General features: G+C 37.5%; 1 protein-coding gene across 3 annotated transcripts in view; it reads right to left on the minus strand.

Moving 5' to 3' along the window:
* Positions 1 to 15,297, minus strand: part of ARAP2 (ArfGAP with RhoGAP domain, ankyrin repeat and PH domain 2) — a 172,145-nt gene that overhangs the window by 56,061 nt on the left and 100,787 nt on the right. For all 3 annotated transcript variants that reach the window (XM_040965926.1, XM_040965927.1, XM_040965924.1), the window contains exons 16-19: positions 12,902 to 13,046; positions 10,396 to 10,498; positions 9,611 to 9,809; positions 9,353 to 9,416 (exon numbers count right to left, since the gene is read on the minus strand). In XM_040965926.1, the coding sequence (XP_040821860.1) occupies positions 9,353 to 9,416; positions 9,611 to 9,809; positions 10,396 to 10,498; positions 12,902 to 13,046 (511 nt within the window). The remainder of the gene's footprint in view (positions 1 to 9,352; positions 9,417 to 9,610; positions 9,810 to 10,395; positions 10,499 to 12,901; positions 13,047 to 15,297) is intronic.

Here is a 15,297-nt window from a genome sequence, read left to right on the forward strand (position 1 = left end):
TTTCAAGATTTTTGGACTGCTAGTGACTTCTATAGAAAGTAATGTACTACCATCTAATTTTACTTTTATTATAACACTCTTTCAAAACTTTCCTCCTAACATTATGGTCACTCATTTTCTTTCCCAAATTCTTTCTGAGCAACAAGGTGTAATCTCAGTGCTAACAGACAAGTCCAGGCTCTCCAGAGACATGACATTCAGGCCAGTGGTTTCATTCCCCTCATGTTAACGGCTCACATACAAATCCATGTCTCCAGGCAACAGCTTTTTCTGACAAAACCAATCCTGCTGCAAAACTGGAGCAGAGAGCAGTAGATGGGGGACTGTAACTAACATTTCCAAACTCAAAGTTTAGCTTCCTATTTTACCTACTTTGTGATGGAACATAAACTATCGACCTTATCTGTGTCTGAGTTTTGTTTAGATAATCAAGGTGCCCAGCATTATACTCGATAAACAGAGCATTATTAACTAGATAATACACTCAAATACTAAGGCACATTTGGTTTTTGGGACATTATCACCTTCCTGTCTAGCAAGTATCTCAAACCTTTCTTTCCCTCCATACCAAACTGCTCCGGGCACTCAATTTCTCAACTTACATGACCAGATATCTAATACCAATTGACTATTGACTGGTCTCTCCAAGTCACTGCCACACGAAGTCAACCACAAATTTCTGTTGACTAGTCCATTATATTTACCCTCCTCTTCTTCTTTGCAACACTGGCTGACATTGTCGTGGAACAGGTTAACAAACTGTATGCCACACTGGAAGCCATATGGGAACTCTGGTTCTAGTCCCAGCTCCTCTGCTTCTCTAGCTTCCTAGAAGGCAGAGGCAGCAAAAGACAGCCCAAGTTCTTGGTCCTTGCCATCCATGTGGGAATTCCATCCTAAGCATAGCCAATCTTGCCTGTTGTGATCATTTAGGGTATATGGAAAACTGGTTTTGGCTGGCCAACCCTGGCTGTTGTGGCACTTGGGGTGTAAACTAGCAAACAGAATCTCTCTCTCTGTCTATATTTTAAAAAAATAAAAGACTTTATAAAATGGTCTATACTTATCTTTCCTACTTGTACGTTACATTCCCCTAAACTCAAGACATGATAGGGCAAGGTGACACATCTTTACATTTTTGTCATAAACATCTTCACCTTTTTGACTGGCTATTCCACTCTCCCTCAAAGTTATATTCCACATACTCCTACCAATTATCTCACTCTACTTATTGTGTCACCAGTTTTCTTTCTTAGTCTTCTAATAGCTACATGCCTTCAATTGTACAATCTGTTGTGTCTAAGTGAATGTGCTGATCATTAGCTCTCCAAACCTTACATGATCAAATTGCAAGACCTAGAGGTGGGGACTTCTGTTGTAGTGTGGGAAATATACATGATAGATAAGGACATGACAAACAAGATGAGAGGTTACTGGCACAGTGTCAGTGAAGGGATCAAGCAAGAGAAGTATTTCATTCTCTCTCACCAATACACAGGGCCTGGCATTTGTAGACAAAGAATCACCTTGAAATCCTATCATCAAATATAAAATTCCACTTGAATTTGGAATTCCAGATATGTAACATAATTACCAATGAATTTCACATATAACTACATTGGGGTTAAACTATTTGACAATGTTTTCATGCTATGAGGGGGCTACCAGGAATTTAATCCAACAAGGGAAAAAAAAAATGGCTAGAGGAGCCCTGGGATGTAGGGAAGGCAGAGAAAAGAGAGGTGTTCCCTTTGAACTTTCTGATCATCACTGACCCTAATGGAAAACAAATACTAATAAAAAATGACAACAATAACTTTCTATTTTTGTTTCCTTACAGTGTTCCTGTAAATTTGGTGAAATACAAAAATGTGTTCACATCATAGAATCTAAACATTATTAAAACAAAAAAGATACAGTGACAAGCATTTTACCAAACCTATTTCTGACCTTGCTATAACTACTTTTGCTTCACTGACACTGTAATCCTCATCTTTCATTTTCTGACAACTTTATCTATTGTTTTTACATTTCCACAACACAACAGCATTCCTGACCTGTGGGTCTTGTAATTTTGTTTCTGAAAAGTTCTGACACTTGTTGTAATACCCCTGACAAGTTTAGCCTTTTCATTTATCTTACATCATCTTTAGCTTGGAAAAATTCTAGTGCAGGGCATATGTGTCTAAATGAAATCATATAACTCAGGACCTTTTCCTTGATAAATATCAACCACTACACTTCATAAACAACATTAGAACCTGATGAACTCATAAGTTTGACAGACTTAACATTTCCATGACTTTTATTTATTTATATAGTTTTTTACCTGATAATTAAGTTTTAAATGTGAACTGTTTTCTTAACAACAATAACCAAAAAACCCTATGGTGTTGAATATTCCTGAAAGCAGAGAAATAAAGACATAATTTGTTTCCCCAAACTATTTCTGTTACACTCTCACCAACAGGTGCACATACACAACAATGCACACACTGTAAAATGAGAAAGAAGCTTAAGTTTCAAGAAACTGATGAAGGTTAAGTAACTCGGGGCGTATCCTATATATGTGTGTTTAGTACAATGAGCAGAGAATACAAAAATGCACTGTATTGGAAAATATGCTAAAATGTCTCTAGCTAGGAAACTCATGAACATCTGATTTCCTTCTTTATAGATGTTTATTTGCTTTTAATGTAATTTGAAAGAGCAACCAAGTCACCAGAAAGGAAAGATCTTCCAAGATCACCCAAAAAAGAAAAACCACACACAGCTTCCATTCTGCCTTCAAAGGCTCTTTTGGTCCATAAAACATATAAGGAACAGGATTTTTACAAGAAAATCTTGGAAATGTTCATTGTATATTTTGCTTGAATGTCTGAGGATTTATTTACCAATCAATGTGAAAGGTAGTTAAAGATATCAAGACCTTCCATCCACGATTTCATTTCCCAAATTGCAGGAACAGCCTGGGCTGGGCCAATGCAAAGTTAGAAGCCTGAAACTTTTAACTATCTCTAAATAACCTCTCCACTCTAGCTGGAAACTGGAAAACAGGAACTGGCAGGAAATGTTATAAATCTGTCAGCAGCTTCAGGGTGCCTGATTCCTCAAGAAAGGAAGAGCTCTAATGTTTTGAATCAATATCAGACGAGTACTGCCACTGGAACACACGGGGAAGTCTTGTTACAAGCCTGCTCAAAACCTGTAACGTTGCTCTTCTGACCACAGAGGAAATCCTAATCTGTACTTTGCAAAATTGTTTTTTAAAAAATTCATTAAAATGTATTATCTTAAAATACTTTTAACTTTGTAAAAAGCCTGAAATTTTTTTCCAGAGTCTGACAAGTCATGAATTAAACTCAATTAAAAATAATAATATAAATGTCCATCAATTTTTCAAGACACACTGTCCTACAATTCCTCTTAAGAAATTAAAAATTAAGTAAAATTGGACTAAAGTTGTTTCCAGTTCATCTTATTTCCCTGAACCCACTATTTTCATCTTTCAAGAAATCTTTGAGCTCAATAGTTTTTCATGCTGAAATTCTCTCTAAGATTTCAGATCCAGATAAATACATCTAACCTTTGGAAAAAAAAATTATTCTGACCCCAAGATAAAGAGATCTAGTTTTCTGCATATGTAGTCACAACATAACATTTATTTTTCATTAAATTTATGTCTCAGTACAAAGCTATATTTTGAGTTAAATGAAACAATGTTTGACATAAATAATATAAACTGTACAATACAACTTTTGCTAAATACCCATACATTCCCTTTATTCTAATACTCTTCAAACTAACACTGTCTCATAACGTATACCTGAAGAGTTCCTTTATTTATGTAGCATTTGTGAGTGTGATGAGAGAAAAGGCTCTTTCCTTCGCCTTGGCAACACTGAGATTAAACCATCTCCAAGAATTAAATCATCAGAAAGTTACAAAAGCAGTCAAGCTGATATTGTGGGCAATTGGCTACTGTTTAATTTGCAATTACATGCACAATTTAGAAACCAATTTAAGATAATTTAGCCTCCAGAGGATTGCTAATGTATCAGCTCCCATAAAACACAATTCAAGGAGGACAAAGGAAGAATCATAGGGAGTAAGTTGATAGAAAGCAAAGAATCTTAAGAGTGTTAATCTCTCAAATTGAGAAAAGTAGTCTGTTCTATAATTGTGAAATATAATGATAAAGTGTTTCTTCCCCAGTGTTTACGTCTTTATATCTAGAATTTGCAATTAAAACTGAAATGCAGCCAGCCTTGGAAGTGCATCATGCTTTACTGCATAGGTCAGCCAAGGAATCTAAAAGGAAATGACAAACAGCTTAGCAGTCTTTTCTGTGTCTGATAATACGGCTGCATTATTCCTTATGCTGATTGTAACCAGCAACTTTGGAAGAACGGCACAATATACGTCCTTGGCAAATGGCCATGCAGTTCTAGAATGAGGAAATAGTGAGCACAGCAGCCTATTTATTAGAAACAGACAAATGGAGATGAAGGTCAAAGTGCAAGAACAGTTTTCAAATTTGGAGAAAAAGAGATTGTAGTCTACTGAACACTTCAGTCACAGTGGAGATAAGATCCGCAGTCCAGCAAAATGACTTCTAACCTCTTGGTGCAGAGTATCTGCTCACAACAGATATTCAAAAATACAATTTTTTAACATAAAGAAATCCAAACCAAGGCCTTAAAAAGAAGCAGACTCTAATCCCAATTACAGTATCAAACACCATGCCAGGAACCCTTATAATCAAGAAAGCTTTATTTTCCAAAATAATAATTTTAAAAACACAAAAAAAACACACATTAAAGGGACACACCATCTGGAACACCTTCTGTTTAGAGTTATTCAGAGCAAAAATGCTCTGTGTGTAAAACAGTATTGCAATACTTTTCTGTCTAAAGACACACTATAAATATTAAAAAAAAAAAAACATGTATACTGAAATATTTATCTAAACAGGGGCTCCATGCAGTGATTAGCTACGAACTTTTCTTTCAAGGAACATTTACATAGTTTTGCATCTTATGAAACATACAGTTTAGCAAGGTTGACAAGGACAAGGAAAAAGCTGTGAAATTAAATTCACCTGATTCAGTTATGATTTACAATACTGTATCAAGCTCTTGCTAGCAAATGTTAAAACTTATGGTTGGTTAGTTTTTCTCTTTCAATTATTTTCACTATTTTTGCCATCAAAATGAGTAACCAGAAGCTGTTTTATTTCCCAAGGCCACAGTTTCATCTGTCATTGACAAATCTACCACAATCAATTTTACTTTATAGTCATTATCTCCCATGGGGATTAACATTAAAAGAGATAGAAAAGAACAATGCAATGACCTTTTTCCATTTTAACATTGTGTTTCATCTCTTCAGCAATCACAGGTAACACTAACTGGTGACTCTTGGGTCCTGGGGAAGCAGGGTGAATTTCCCACTTAAGTAGATGACATTTCTTACCCCATCCATCCAGAAACTCAGCAGTCATCCTTATCTCCTGCATCCCAAAGCATATGAAAACCATCTGACTGCTACACCATTCAACACCCCATACCAGATCCAGGAAGATCCCAACACACAGCACCCGTCGATACCTCACTTTTTTACAAGATTAAATTTGACGGATCCTGTCCCTTTCAAGGTCTCTGTTTTGCACCATCAGCTTCTCCTTTTTTACCCCTCTTCTCCAACAAACCATAATCTTACACAAATTCAAATTACTCACAAACTGTACAACTCCTCCCTTCCTAAGTTAATCGTCTTACTTCACCAGTTCCATTAACCTTAACAGACTGTCCTCACAAGTTTTAAACCGGTCCGCTATCTGCTATCACTTCCACTAGCCTCCAAATAATCAGATTGACTTTATACTATTCATGCATCCTCAGTCCTTGGCAGTGCTTAATACTCTTCACTGTTCTCTTGTTCTTACAATACAATCCTTGCCACTTAGTTCTTGCCAATTCCATTAAACAAAAACTTAAACAATGGAACCACAAGTTCATACCAGAACTAAAACAAACAAACAAACAAACAAAACTCCCCATGGTACAGTGGCATTGTAATCATTAAAATGCCATAGAGAAATATATTGCTCATGTGTTTGTGGTCATTGTGGTGTATAAAAGAATTTATTGTATAAAATATTGTCTAAAACTATAGAACACACAATTATGTATACTACCTAATCCTTGTTAATGACAATACGTAACTATATGATTGATGTACACATTTAAATTCAATCCCCCAAACACCACAGCTGTTAGGGAGTGGCCAAGGCTGAAGCTGGGATCTGGTACTTCAATCTAGGCCAGATGTAAGTGTCAGAGACCTAACACCACATCTGATTCTGCTTCCTTCTAATGTCCTTAAGATGAAGGATGAAAAGAAAGATGATGCCCAGGTGTTTGTGTCCCTGCCTCTTTCGTAGGAGACCTAGCTGGAGTTCCTAGCTTCTGGCTTTCACATAGGCCTGCCACAGATGTTGTAAGCACTTTAGGGATCACTCAACTAATGGAAGACATATTCCCCCCACTGTCACTCAGCTTTTTAAATAAATAAATCAAAAATGCTTCCAAATGATTGGTTACTTGCACAGATATACAAAGATTTTTAAATTATCACTGGAAACATGAAGAATCTGTGACTATTATCTTGGAATTCTCTTAGTGTTCCATTTTTCAATTAATTCAGAGACCACGGTTTTACAAATGGATCTTATCATGTAACTCCCATAAACTAGTAATGACAAAATAACAAAAACATTTATTCTTCTGGCTTCCATATCTTGCATTCATAACGGAGTGTACTCCATACAGCACACATTAAACATTAACTCATCAAACTGATTAGGTTTGATACATGTCTGCTACATTGCAATTAACCTTCATCCCATTGGCCAAATCCACTTAGATTTAAAAGGGTAGGAAAATAAATCTTAACTATAATAACCTGATACAATAATTCAAAGTGATACATGTAGTGAAGTCAACTATCAAAATGATAGCTGCTTATCTGTTTACAAATACAAGCTCTGTGAGCGCAGATGCCAAATCTGTATTATTGAACACTGCCCTCCTGCCTTGGACAAATGACTGTCAAATTGTATTCTTGTTTCGATTTAATTCTACTGTACTATCTACACATAAGACTATTTCTGAACATATAATTAATAATACTCTTCACATCAGAGTGAATATATCACCTGGTATTAAAAATCAAAATCAAAGGTATCATTAACCATCATCATCCCAGGAATAAGTAAGCGAAAAGCCAAGTCCTAGCCATGCCTGGAAGTTACAAAACACACTCTGACATAAATGTCTAATCAGCAATATGCTAGCTGTGTGGGGCTGCTGGTGTCCTCCCACGGAGGAGGAAGAAAGACAGGTTCAGTTAACTGTTGAAAGTCATTAACCTTGTCATGAGCAAGAAAAATTACCAGAGGGAAGGCTGATTTTGCTAAATTTTTTACACAGGGTTGGCAAATTATTTTTGCACTATAACAGTGGCTAAACATTTTGGATCAATGTTATTGGGGGGTTTGCCTTAAGCAAATAATGAGAAATTAAGGAAAAAAAACGGCAATTTGTTTAAGAAATAGTAATTGTTCCAAGAAACTCAAGCTATTTCTTTTCAGGTTTCTTTACTTAATCACGCTCATATTTTCTTTCCATTTGTTTTTGTTTGTGAAGACTTCTTTATTTAAAAGGCAGCTTACACAGAGGCAGATGAAGAGAGACGGGAAGAGCCTCCATCCACTAGTTTACTCCCCAGATAAACCCCAAAGTCAGAGGCAAGCCAGCCCACAGCCAAGCACCAGGAGCACCACCTGGGTCCCCCCCGTGTTTGGCAGATCCCAGACACCTGAGAATTATCCTCATCTCACAGACCTTTACACACCCGAAGTCCCGGGGCTGCTATATCCTCAAATCTCTTTTCCATCCTTACCCTTTATTTTGGTAAACCCACCCAGTGCTGTAGCCAAATCACCACCATGAACTAAAATTATGTCTCCAGGTGTAACTACTTCATGCCATGCTTCTCTATGTACCCCCCAGCTCCATTTTGCCATTCAACAGACATCTCCTAGCTGCCATTGCTAAAGCACGACTCTTGATCTACTGCCTGAAACCTATTAATATCTTGCCTCTGTTATCCCTGTTGTTAGTTATCTTCCCTTAGTGGGGGGAGGGGGGAAGAAAAGCACAATCACATATTGTTCAGACTCTGAACTTGAGGGTTATCCTTGGTCCTCACACTCATCTGACCCATCAGCATACTCGGCGACCTCTACTTCCACAACGTGCCTATCGCTCATCAACCCTAGAGTCTTGGGGAAATCATCTTTCTCCTGGTCTCTGTAGCATCATCTTATCTAGACCCTCACTTTCTCCCTTACTTCTCCAAAGCTTATACAACTGGAGTCACACCATGCCTTTAAAAACAGATAAAATCACTCCACGTCCTAGCTCTTTGCGCAGCGTCCCATCACACGTTGTGAACAGAATTAAAATCTCCTCACATACTGAACTTTAGGCTTCTTTATGATCTGGACTGAAGATATTTATTGCTAAATTATTTCTTCCAATTCTCTGATTTTTTTTTCAGACCTCCCAAGCCACAGCCTTGCAGACCAACAATCTTGTAAGGTTTTCAGGAACACTATCCACATACAAGTGTCTTCCCTGAATCAGCTCTCTCATCACACCCTCTCAGATTGCCCTCGCTAGCATGGAATCCTATTCGCAACCTGTTTTCCCTGCATATTTTTCTTCTTGGTATTTAAAACTGATAGACATAATACTGCATAACTATTTTGTGTCTTCTTAGGTTGTTTCTCTCACTAGTGTTCATACTTCCTGCGGATAGCAACATTGTCTATGTATTCACTGCTTTAAACTTCAACACCTGAAAACAATCCTCCATGCAGGGCAGGTCATTCACAACAGTTACTGAGAAACTAAATAAATGGAGAAAAACTGAATTCTAGTGATAGAATTTCCATATTTATACACAATTCAGGATTTTATATGTATCATATGTCTCCAATGAAAATACATTTACAATTAACAAACTGCTTCAAAAATACATAAATATGTATGTTCCCTAGGAACCTGGGTTCTCAGAAAACTAAAAATCTGAGCACAATGAGGAATTCATGCAAGAACGTAAAAAGTACAAACTTCATTGGCGGACTCTTTCTGACATATATTTTACACACATGATTCAGTAGATTCCCAACAGGTTTGACAGTAATGGTTTCTTTCCCGATCAGACACTGAAAATAGCCCAATCTCCACAATTGTTAAAATAAAAAGAGCAAAAAGGCACATACCGGCCTTTTTCCACCAAGAGTAAGACATCCAATTTATCTCCATTTTGAACCATTGTGCTGATTGCTAGGGAAGGACAACAAAAAATGAAAGCATAAGTACATGTGTAAAAAATACTAATCTAAAACACACATAATTAATACTATAGCTAATTATTAATATTACATGGTCCCAAGTTATAGAGTAAGCCATAATTTAGTGTAGAAGCTACCAGTACTGCACCTATGAAGAAATGCATCCCTAAGAGAGAAGCTTCTTACTTAACTCTTGAAGTCTTCTTAAGTGCATCCTGTCTTCCTGAACTTCTGGATTCTGAAGGCAAAAATGCAAATTGCATTTGTCCATAGCAAACCAGCCTTTTCTCCACTGATCCAGTGCCTGGCAGTCTTTGTAGAAGAGCTGGCCAATCAAGTCGTAGTCAGTTTCTGTTAAGTTTTCAGCAACAAAGGGAACAAAATGCTGTTAAAACAAATACAGAAAAGTAATATAGACAGTGAAAATAGGAAATCCCTTCCCTGACAACAGACCTGAGGAAAGGCGAAACAATTATCTTGGTCGCCCCAATTGAAAACAACTTGCTCCGTGTCTCAAAGCTAACCAGTAGGGAAGCATCTAGAAATGGCAGCATCTTAAACCATGTTTCTGCCTCCATGGAAGCTGAGACATGAAGACTTTCTCTGACATTTGTGGCCTTTTCAAAAACATCAACATTCACTGTTTTCTCCATTTACATGTTTTACATATTTTTACAGATTATTTTCCCTTCCCCTTTGAATTTACATACAAAAGTTTATACAAAATCAGCAACCCTGAAAATAATTTCATTAGCAAATGATTGGCTTAGTTCAAGGAATGATTTTTCCAAGATCACCGATTGATTAAAGCTGTAGAAAGGTATCAATTAACCTCCTGTGAGCATAACCTATGAACACCCAATGAACAGACATTTAGAGCACTAGATGAAATGTTCATGGAACCCTGAAGCTCAACCTCAGACTCTAAGAATCCTTTCTGGGTTTCAGATAATAAGATAACATTTAAGTACCTTGGATATAGCCTCTGTCCACCTTCTTTGAGCTTGAGATGTTTCAGCTCCAAATAAAAACACACGCTCAGAGGGTAGGTAGATCTCAAAAATAAAGACAGGCCTGTAGCATGCATGAATAAATAGACACCATCAACCATTGTACCTGGTTCTCACCGAACAGCATACAGGTGACATTTTTTTTAAAGATTTATTTATTTTTATTGCAAAGTCAGATACACAAAGGAGGACATGCAGAGAGGAAGATCTTCCATCTGATGATTCACTTCCCAGGTGGTCACAATGGCCAGAACTAAGCCAATTCTGCAGCCAGGAGCCAGGAGCTTCTTCTGGGTCTCCCAAGCGGGTGCAGGGTCCCAAGGGTTTGGGCTGTCCTCGACTGCTTTCCCAGGCCACAAGCAGGGAGCTGGATGGGAAACAGGGCTGCTGGGACTAGAACCAGCACCCATATGGGATCCTGACGGTGCAGGGATCCTTTAGCTGCTAGGCTACTTCTCCAGACCCACAGGTGACATTTTTAATTAAATTTCTTTTTAAAAGAGAAAAAACCATAAACTCAACCTCCTCATCCATCCTAATACCATTAAATGGGAAAAAAAATGTGAACTCAACCTCCTCACCCTTCCTAACACCACTTTGCTGATGGGTCTGGATTGTTCACAGTGATTCAGATGACTCACTGGATGACCCTGCCGATGCCCTGGATGGTCTTTAGCCGGCTGATATGGCACAGGGTTCCACTGGTGTCCTCTGTCCTCTCCAGACCATTCTGCCTTGACTAATACCTAAAAGGAAATCTATCCAAAGAACAAGTAGCCCTCTTCTGTTCTTAGCCAAAAATTATCTTCTGTCATGCCCCCTAACTTCATCGCTTGTTCCACAAACACAATTAGAGTGATACCCCATGTCCTGACATCGGTCCTGTTTTGTGGAGTGTGTGTGCTATTATAATCTAAAAACATAAAATCTCAAAAGACCATCTCTGCTAACATTTGTAATATTTCATAAATAAATTTATATTTTTGGTTGTATTATATGTTGATATGAATAAATGTCAATTCTCTTTAGGTTCCAATTTATTTCTCAATTTAGCAACTTAAATATGCAGTGCATTTATTTCAAAATTTTATATTCTGCCATATTAAAGTGACTACTCATTAGAATAACACTATTGTGTTTAAAGTAAATCAACTAACAACCTTGTTCATACCAAAGAACAACTGCATTTGCTAGTCACTTTGGCTTGTATATATTCTGTGTAACGTTACGTAAATATATAGCTTTGCAATAAAAATTTCATTAAAATGTTATGATCTTACAAAGCTAGTTTTTCAGATTTAATACTTATACTACTTTTCATTAAATATAACACAAAACATGATAGGAAACTTTCAGACCAATGATCTTAGTCTGTGTCCTAAAGTCCTAAAATTTAGTGAATTATTAAGTCAAATTAAGTCAAACACGCTACATAAATAACACTTTCTGCTTTCTAAGGATTATTGTATTTATATCAAGAAAAAGTTTCAGAGAAAGAGCAAGTGAAGAGAGATGGTCACAATGGCTGCAGCCAGGGCAAACCGAAGCATAGAGCCAGTAACTTTTTCTTCCATGTGGGTGCAGGAAGCCAAATTTTTTGCTGCATTCTCGGGCACACTGGCAGGGATCTGGGTTAGAACTGGGGTAGAGAGAACTCAGACCACCCATGACGTCACAGTTGGTGGCAGCAGTTTTATCCCTATGTCACAAGCCACAACATGGACCTCCCCAACATCCCACTTCATTTCTCAAGTAATTCTTTCAGAGCATTAAAAATTTCAGCAAAAGGCCCGGCACGGTAGCCAAGCGGCTGAAGTCATCAACTTGCATTTGCCAGGTTCATTCCCGCTTCCCATCCAGCTCCCTGCCTGTGGCCTGGGAAAGCAGTCGAGGACGGCCCAAAGCTTTGGGACCCTGTACCCGTGTGGAAGACCCAGAAGAGGCTCTGGATTCCTGGCACAGCTCCAGCCATTGTGGCTTCTTAGAGAGTGAATCAGTGGACAGAGCATCTTACTCTGTCTCTCCATCTCTCTGTATTTCCATCTTTGCAACATATTTTTTTAAATTTCCAGCACAGATTCTTAAGAAATTTAGCATTTCTATATGTCATTGAATTTGCTTAATATTTCATTTCATTGTGAACAATTCATCACTGAATATTTCCCATTTTCATCTATTTTACTCATGATACTCAGATGAATTCAACAATTGTCATTCATCCACTATTTAAAGTAATGAATACATACTGTAAAAGAACTATTATGATAAAGAGAATACTATAAAGTTTCTTATGATTAAATGCAAATATTAGATATATACCTCATTTATTTCATTTTCCTACTTTTTGTGAATTTTCCTAAAGAACTTTCAGAAGCAATTAAAGAAATAAAATGACAACAAAGTCCTTTTTACCTAGTGTGCCAATTATCTGAAAACATCTTGCATTTTGTGCTAATGACAGACTTACCCAGTATTTAAATAGAAGTCTTCTTTGTGTATAGCCAGGCAAATCACCTCACTGATATTAACGGTGCCATTAGGTGTGGTAGATTTATCATTTTCATAGTAACTCAAGAAGCCTCCTTCCAAAACACACCACTTCTTACTTATCTCTATAAATTTAGAGCAAAACAAATAACAGATGAGCCATAACATAAATCCATTTTAAAAAGTATAGTTTGAAATAGTAGCTGCACACAAATAAATGCATTCCATTGTAATGAGCCTGTTACCGTCACATGGGAAATAAAGGTGTAACACTTTCTGCTTTAAAAAATTTTGCAACCTAACAAAAAAAGAATGTACAAGGCAAAGATGACTGTGATCTTGATAGCCAGAGGATCCACGAACCACTTGTTGCAAATGAACTCTGAAATTATAAAACTGATGTCTGTAAGAAGGATTAGGAAGAAAAAACATTTGTGTTTGGAAGAAGACAAGGGGCAGCAGCTGATCACAGGTGGGTATCCCAAAGAAGGAATTGCCACCTGCACTGTTCTGAATGGCTTGGTCAGGGAATATTAAACTCCTCTGGCTTAGGAAGCAGTTCCCAAAGCTTACAGGTCACGTCAGATCATCTCTCATCGTAAATAAAGTTAGTTATGGAGAACACCCACACACACACTCATCAAGTGGCAGCTTTGCCTCTGAAACGAGACAGACCATCTGGGCCCCAAAATCCATATTGACTGTTAACTGGTTTTCAAAACCTGCCGATTCTTGTTGAGTAAACAGATGATGTTGAGCTTTTGAAAATGGTCCTGGTAGTAAAATGACATCAGATTTTAAGTTCTTGCACTTTTCTTACCAAGGCAAACAGATGTGACAGCACAAGGCCATAGGCCTCTGTTGACAGAGGTTTAAGCGAGAGATTTTGAGACTAGCGATTATGAAGGACCAGGAAACACAAGGACACGTGTGTTTTCAGGAAATTAAGCACACTCATGATTACAAGAAGTAAAGAGAACTCACTAATCACGGTTATCATTTTTAGCTTCGATTACAAGATGGACAATGATACTCACTATGTACAAAAATCTGCTAAAGGCAAGTGCCCTGCAATAACAGCTTTTATTAGCAACAATGAATCAGAGAGTAAAAATCCAATTCAAGTATGCACTAAGAAGCCAAGGAAAGGTCTTGATAACCACAATGACTTCAGGATGAAGGTGGCAGTTCAAAATATATCGTAACTAAATGTAACGTCTCAGAAACCTTAAAACTACAGCAAGTGATGAATAGAGAGGTGTCCAAGTGAACTACAAAGCAAGCAAGAAGAGAACAAGTATAAAATAGAGTAGAAATAGAGTGTTCATTTTTGTTTTTAAGAATACAAGTTTTGAAAGTTGGAGGCAGAGAGATAAAGGTAAAGACAGAGACATCTTACATCTGCTGGCTCATTCCCCAGAAGGCCACAACAGCCAACAATGGGGCACAGAGAATCCAGGAGCTCCACTGAAATGTTCCACATGGGTGCAGGGGGAACAAGCATTTAAGCCATATTCCAGTGCTTTTGCACTGGGAATGGGATCAGCCTGGGATCAAACAGGTGCCCAAATGGGATGCCAGCATTACAGGTTTTATTAACTTCACTACAACACAGGCCCCCTCTATAAACAACATTAAATATAGCAAGCTATCCAATAAAACGATTGTGGAGAAAAACACCTGTGGGTCTTGATAATAAAGCAGCTGTCTGCTTTACTATAAGGGCAGTGCAAGATGCCAGGCTACAGCGTTTTGAAGATTACATAAAAAGTAAAAGGAGAATCCACTCAGAACAGAGAGCCAAACCTTATAATGAAAGAACGGCTATCACATGCTCCAGTGCAGAAATGAGCCAGCACAAGGTAAACAGCAGACAAGGAAAAACGCATATGTGTTTGAATATTGGTGTGTGTATACATACATACACACTAAGAATGAGGATAAAAGTCACTTCGAATAGTTAAGGTTTGAGCTAGCTGGGCAAAAGATACAAGACAATTCTTTGCACTGTTGTATTTTTCTATAAGTCTCAAATGAAGTATGGATAGTTTTTAAAAAAAATCGTAAGAAACAATATGTTAAACTGCTCCTTAAATTCTCTTTCATCACATCATCAGAACCTTAGGATAGGGAGGTCTTCAAATCACAGTGTCCAGGAGAGATGTTCAACAGGAGGAAACTCTAACAAACATACATACACTATGAAAAATAGATCACCACGTGAAGTGCGAAGTCAACGCCAAGAGGCAAACAGCACAAAGAAATCTTTTATTGGTCTTAGAAAAGGAGAGTTTAAAATCACAATAATCTTCCTAAAAGAAGAAGACAAAACCTCCAGAATTGTCAACACACACAAGTTCACCATTGGTACAGATG

This window comes from Ochotona curzoniae, unplaced genomic scaffold (genome assembly GCF_017591425.1).
Source record: "Ochotona curzoniae isolate NIBS_2020 unplaced genomic scaffold, NIBS_Ocur_1.0 scaffold_4505, whole genome shotgun sequence".
NCBI lineage: Eukaryota > Metazoa > Chordata > Mammalia > Lagomorpha > Ochotonidae > Ochotona > Ochotona curzoniae.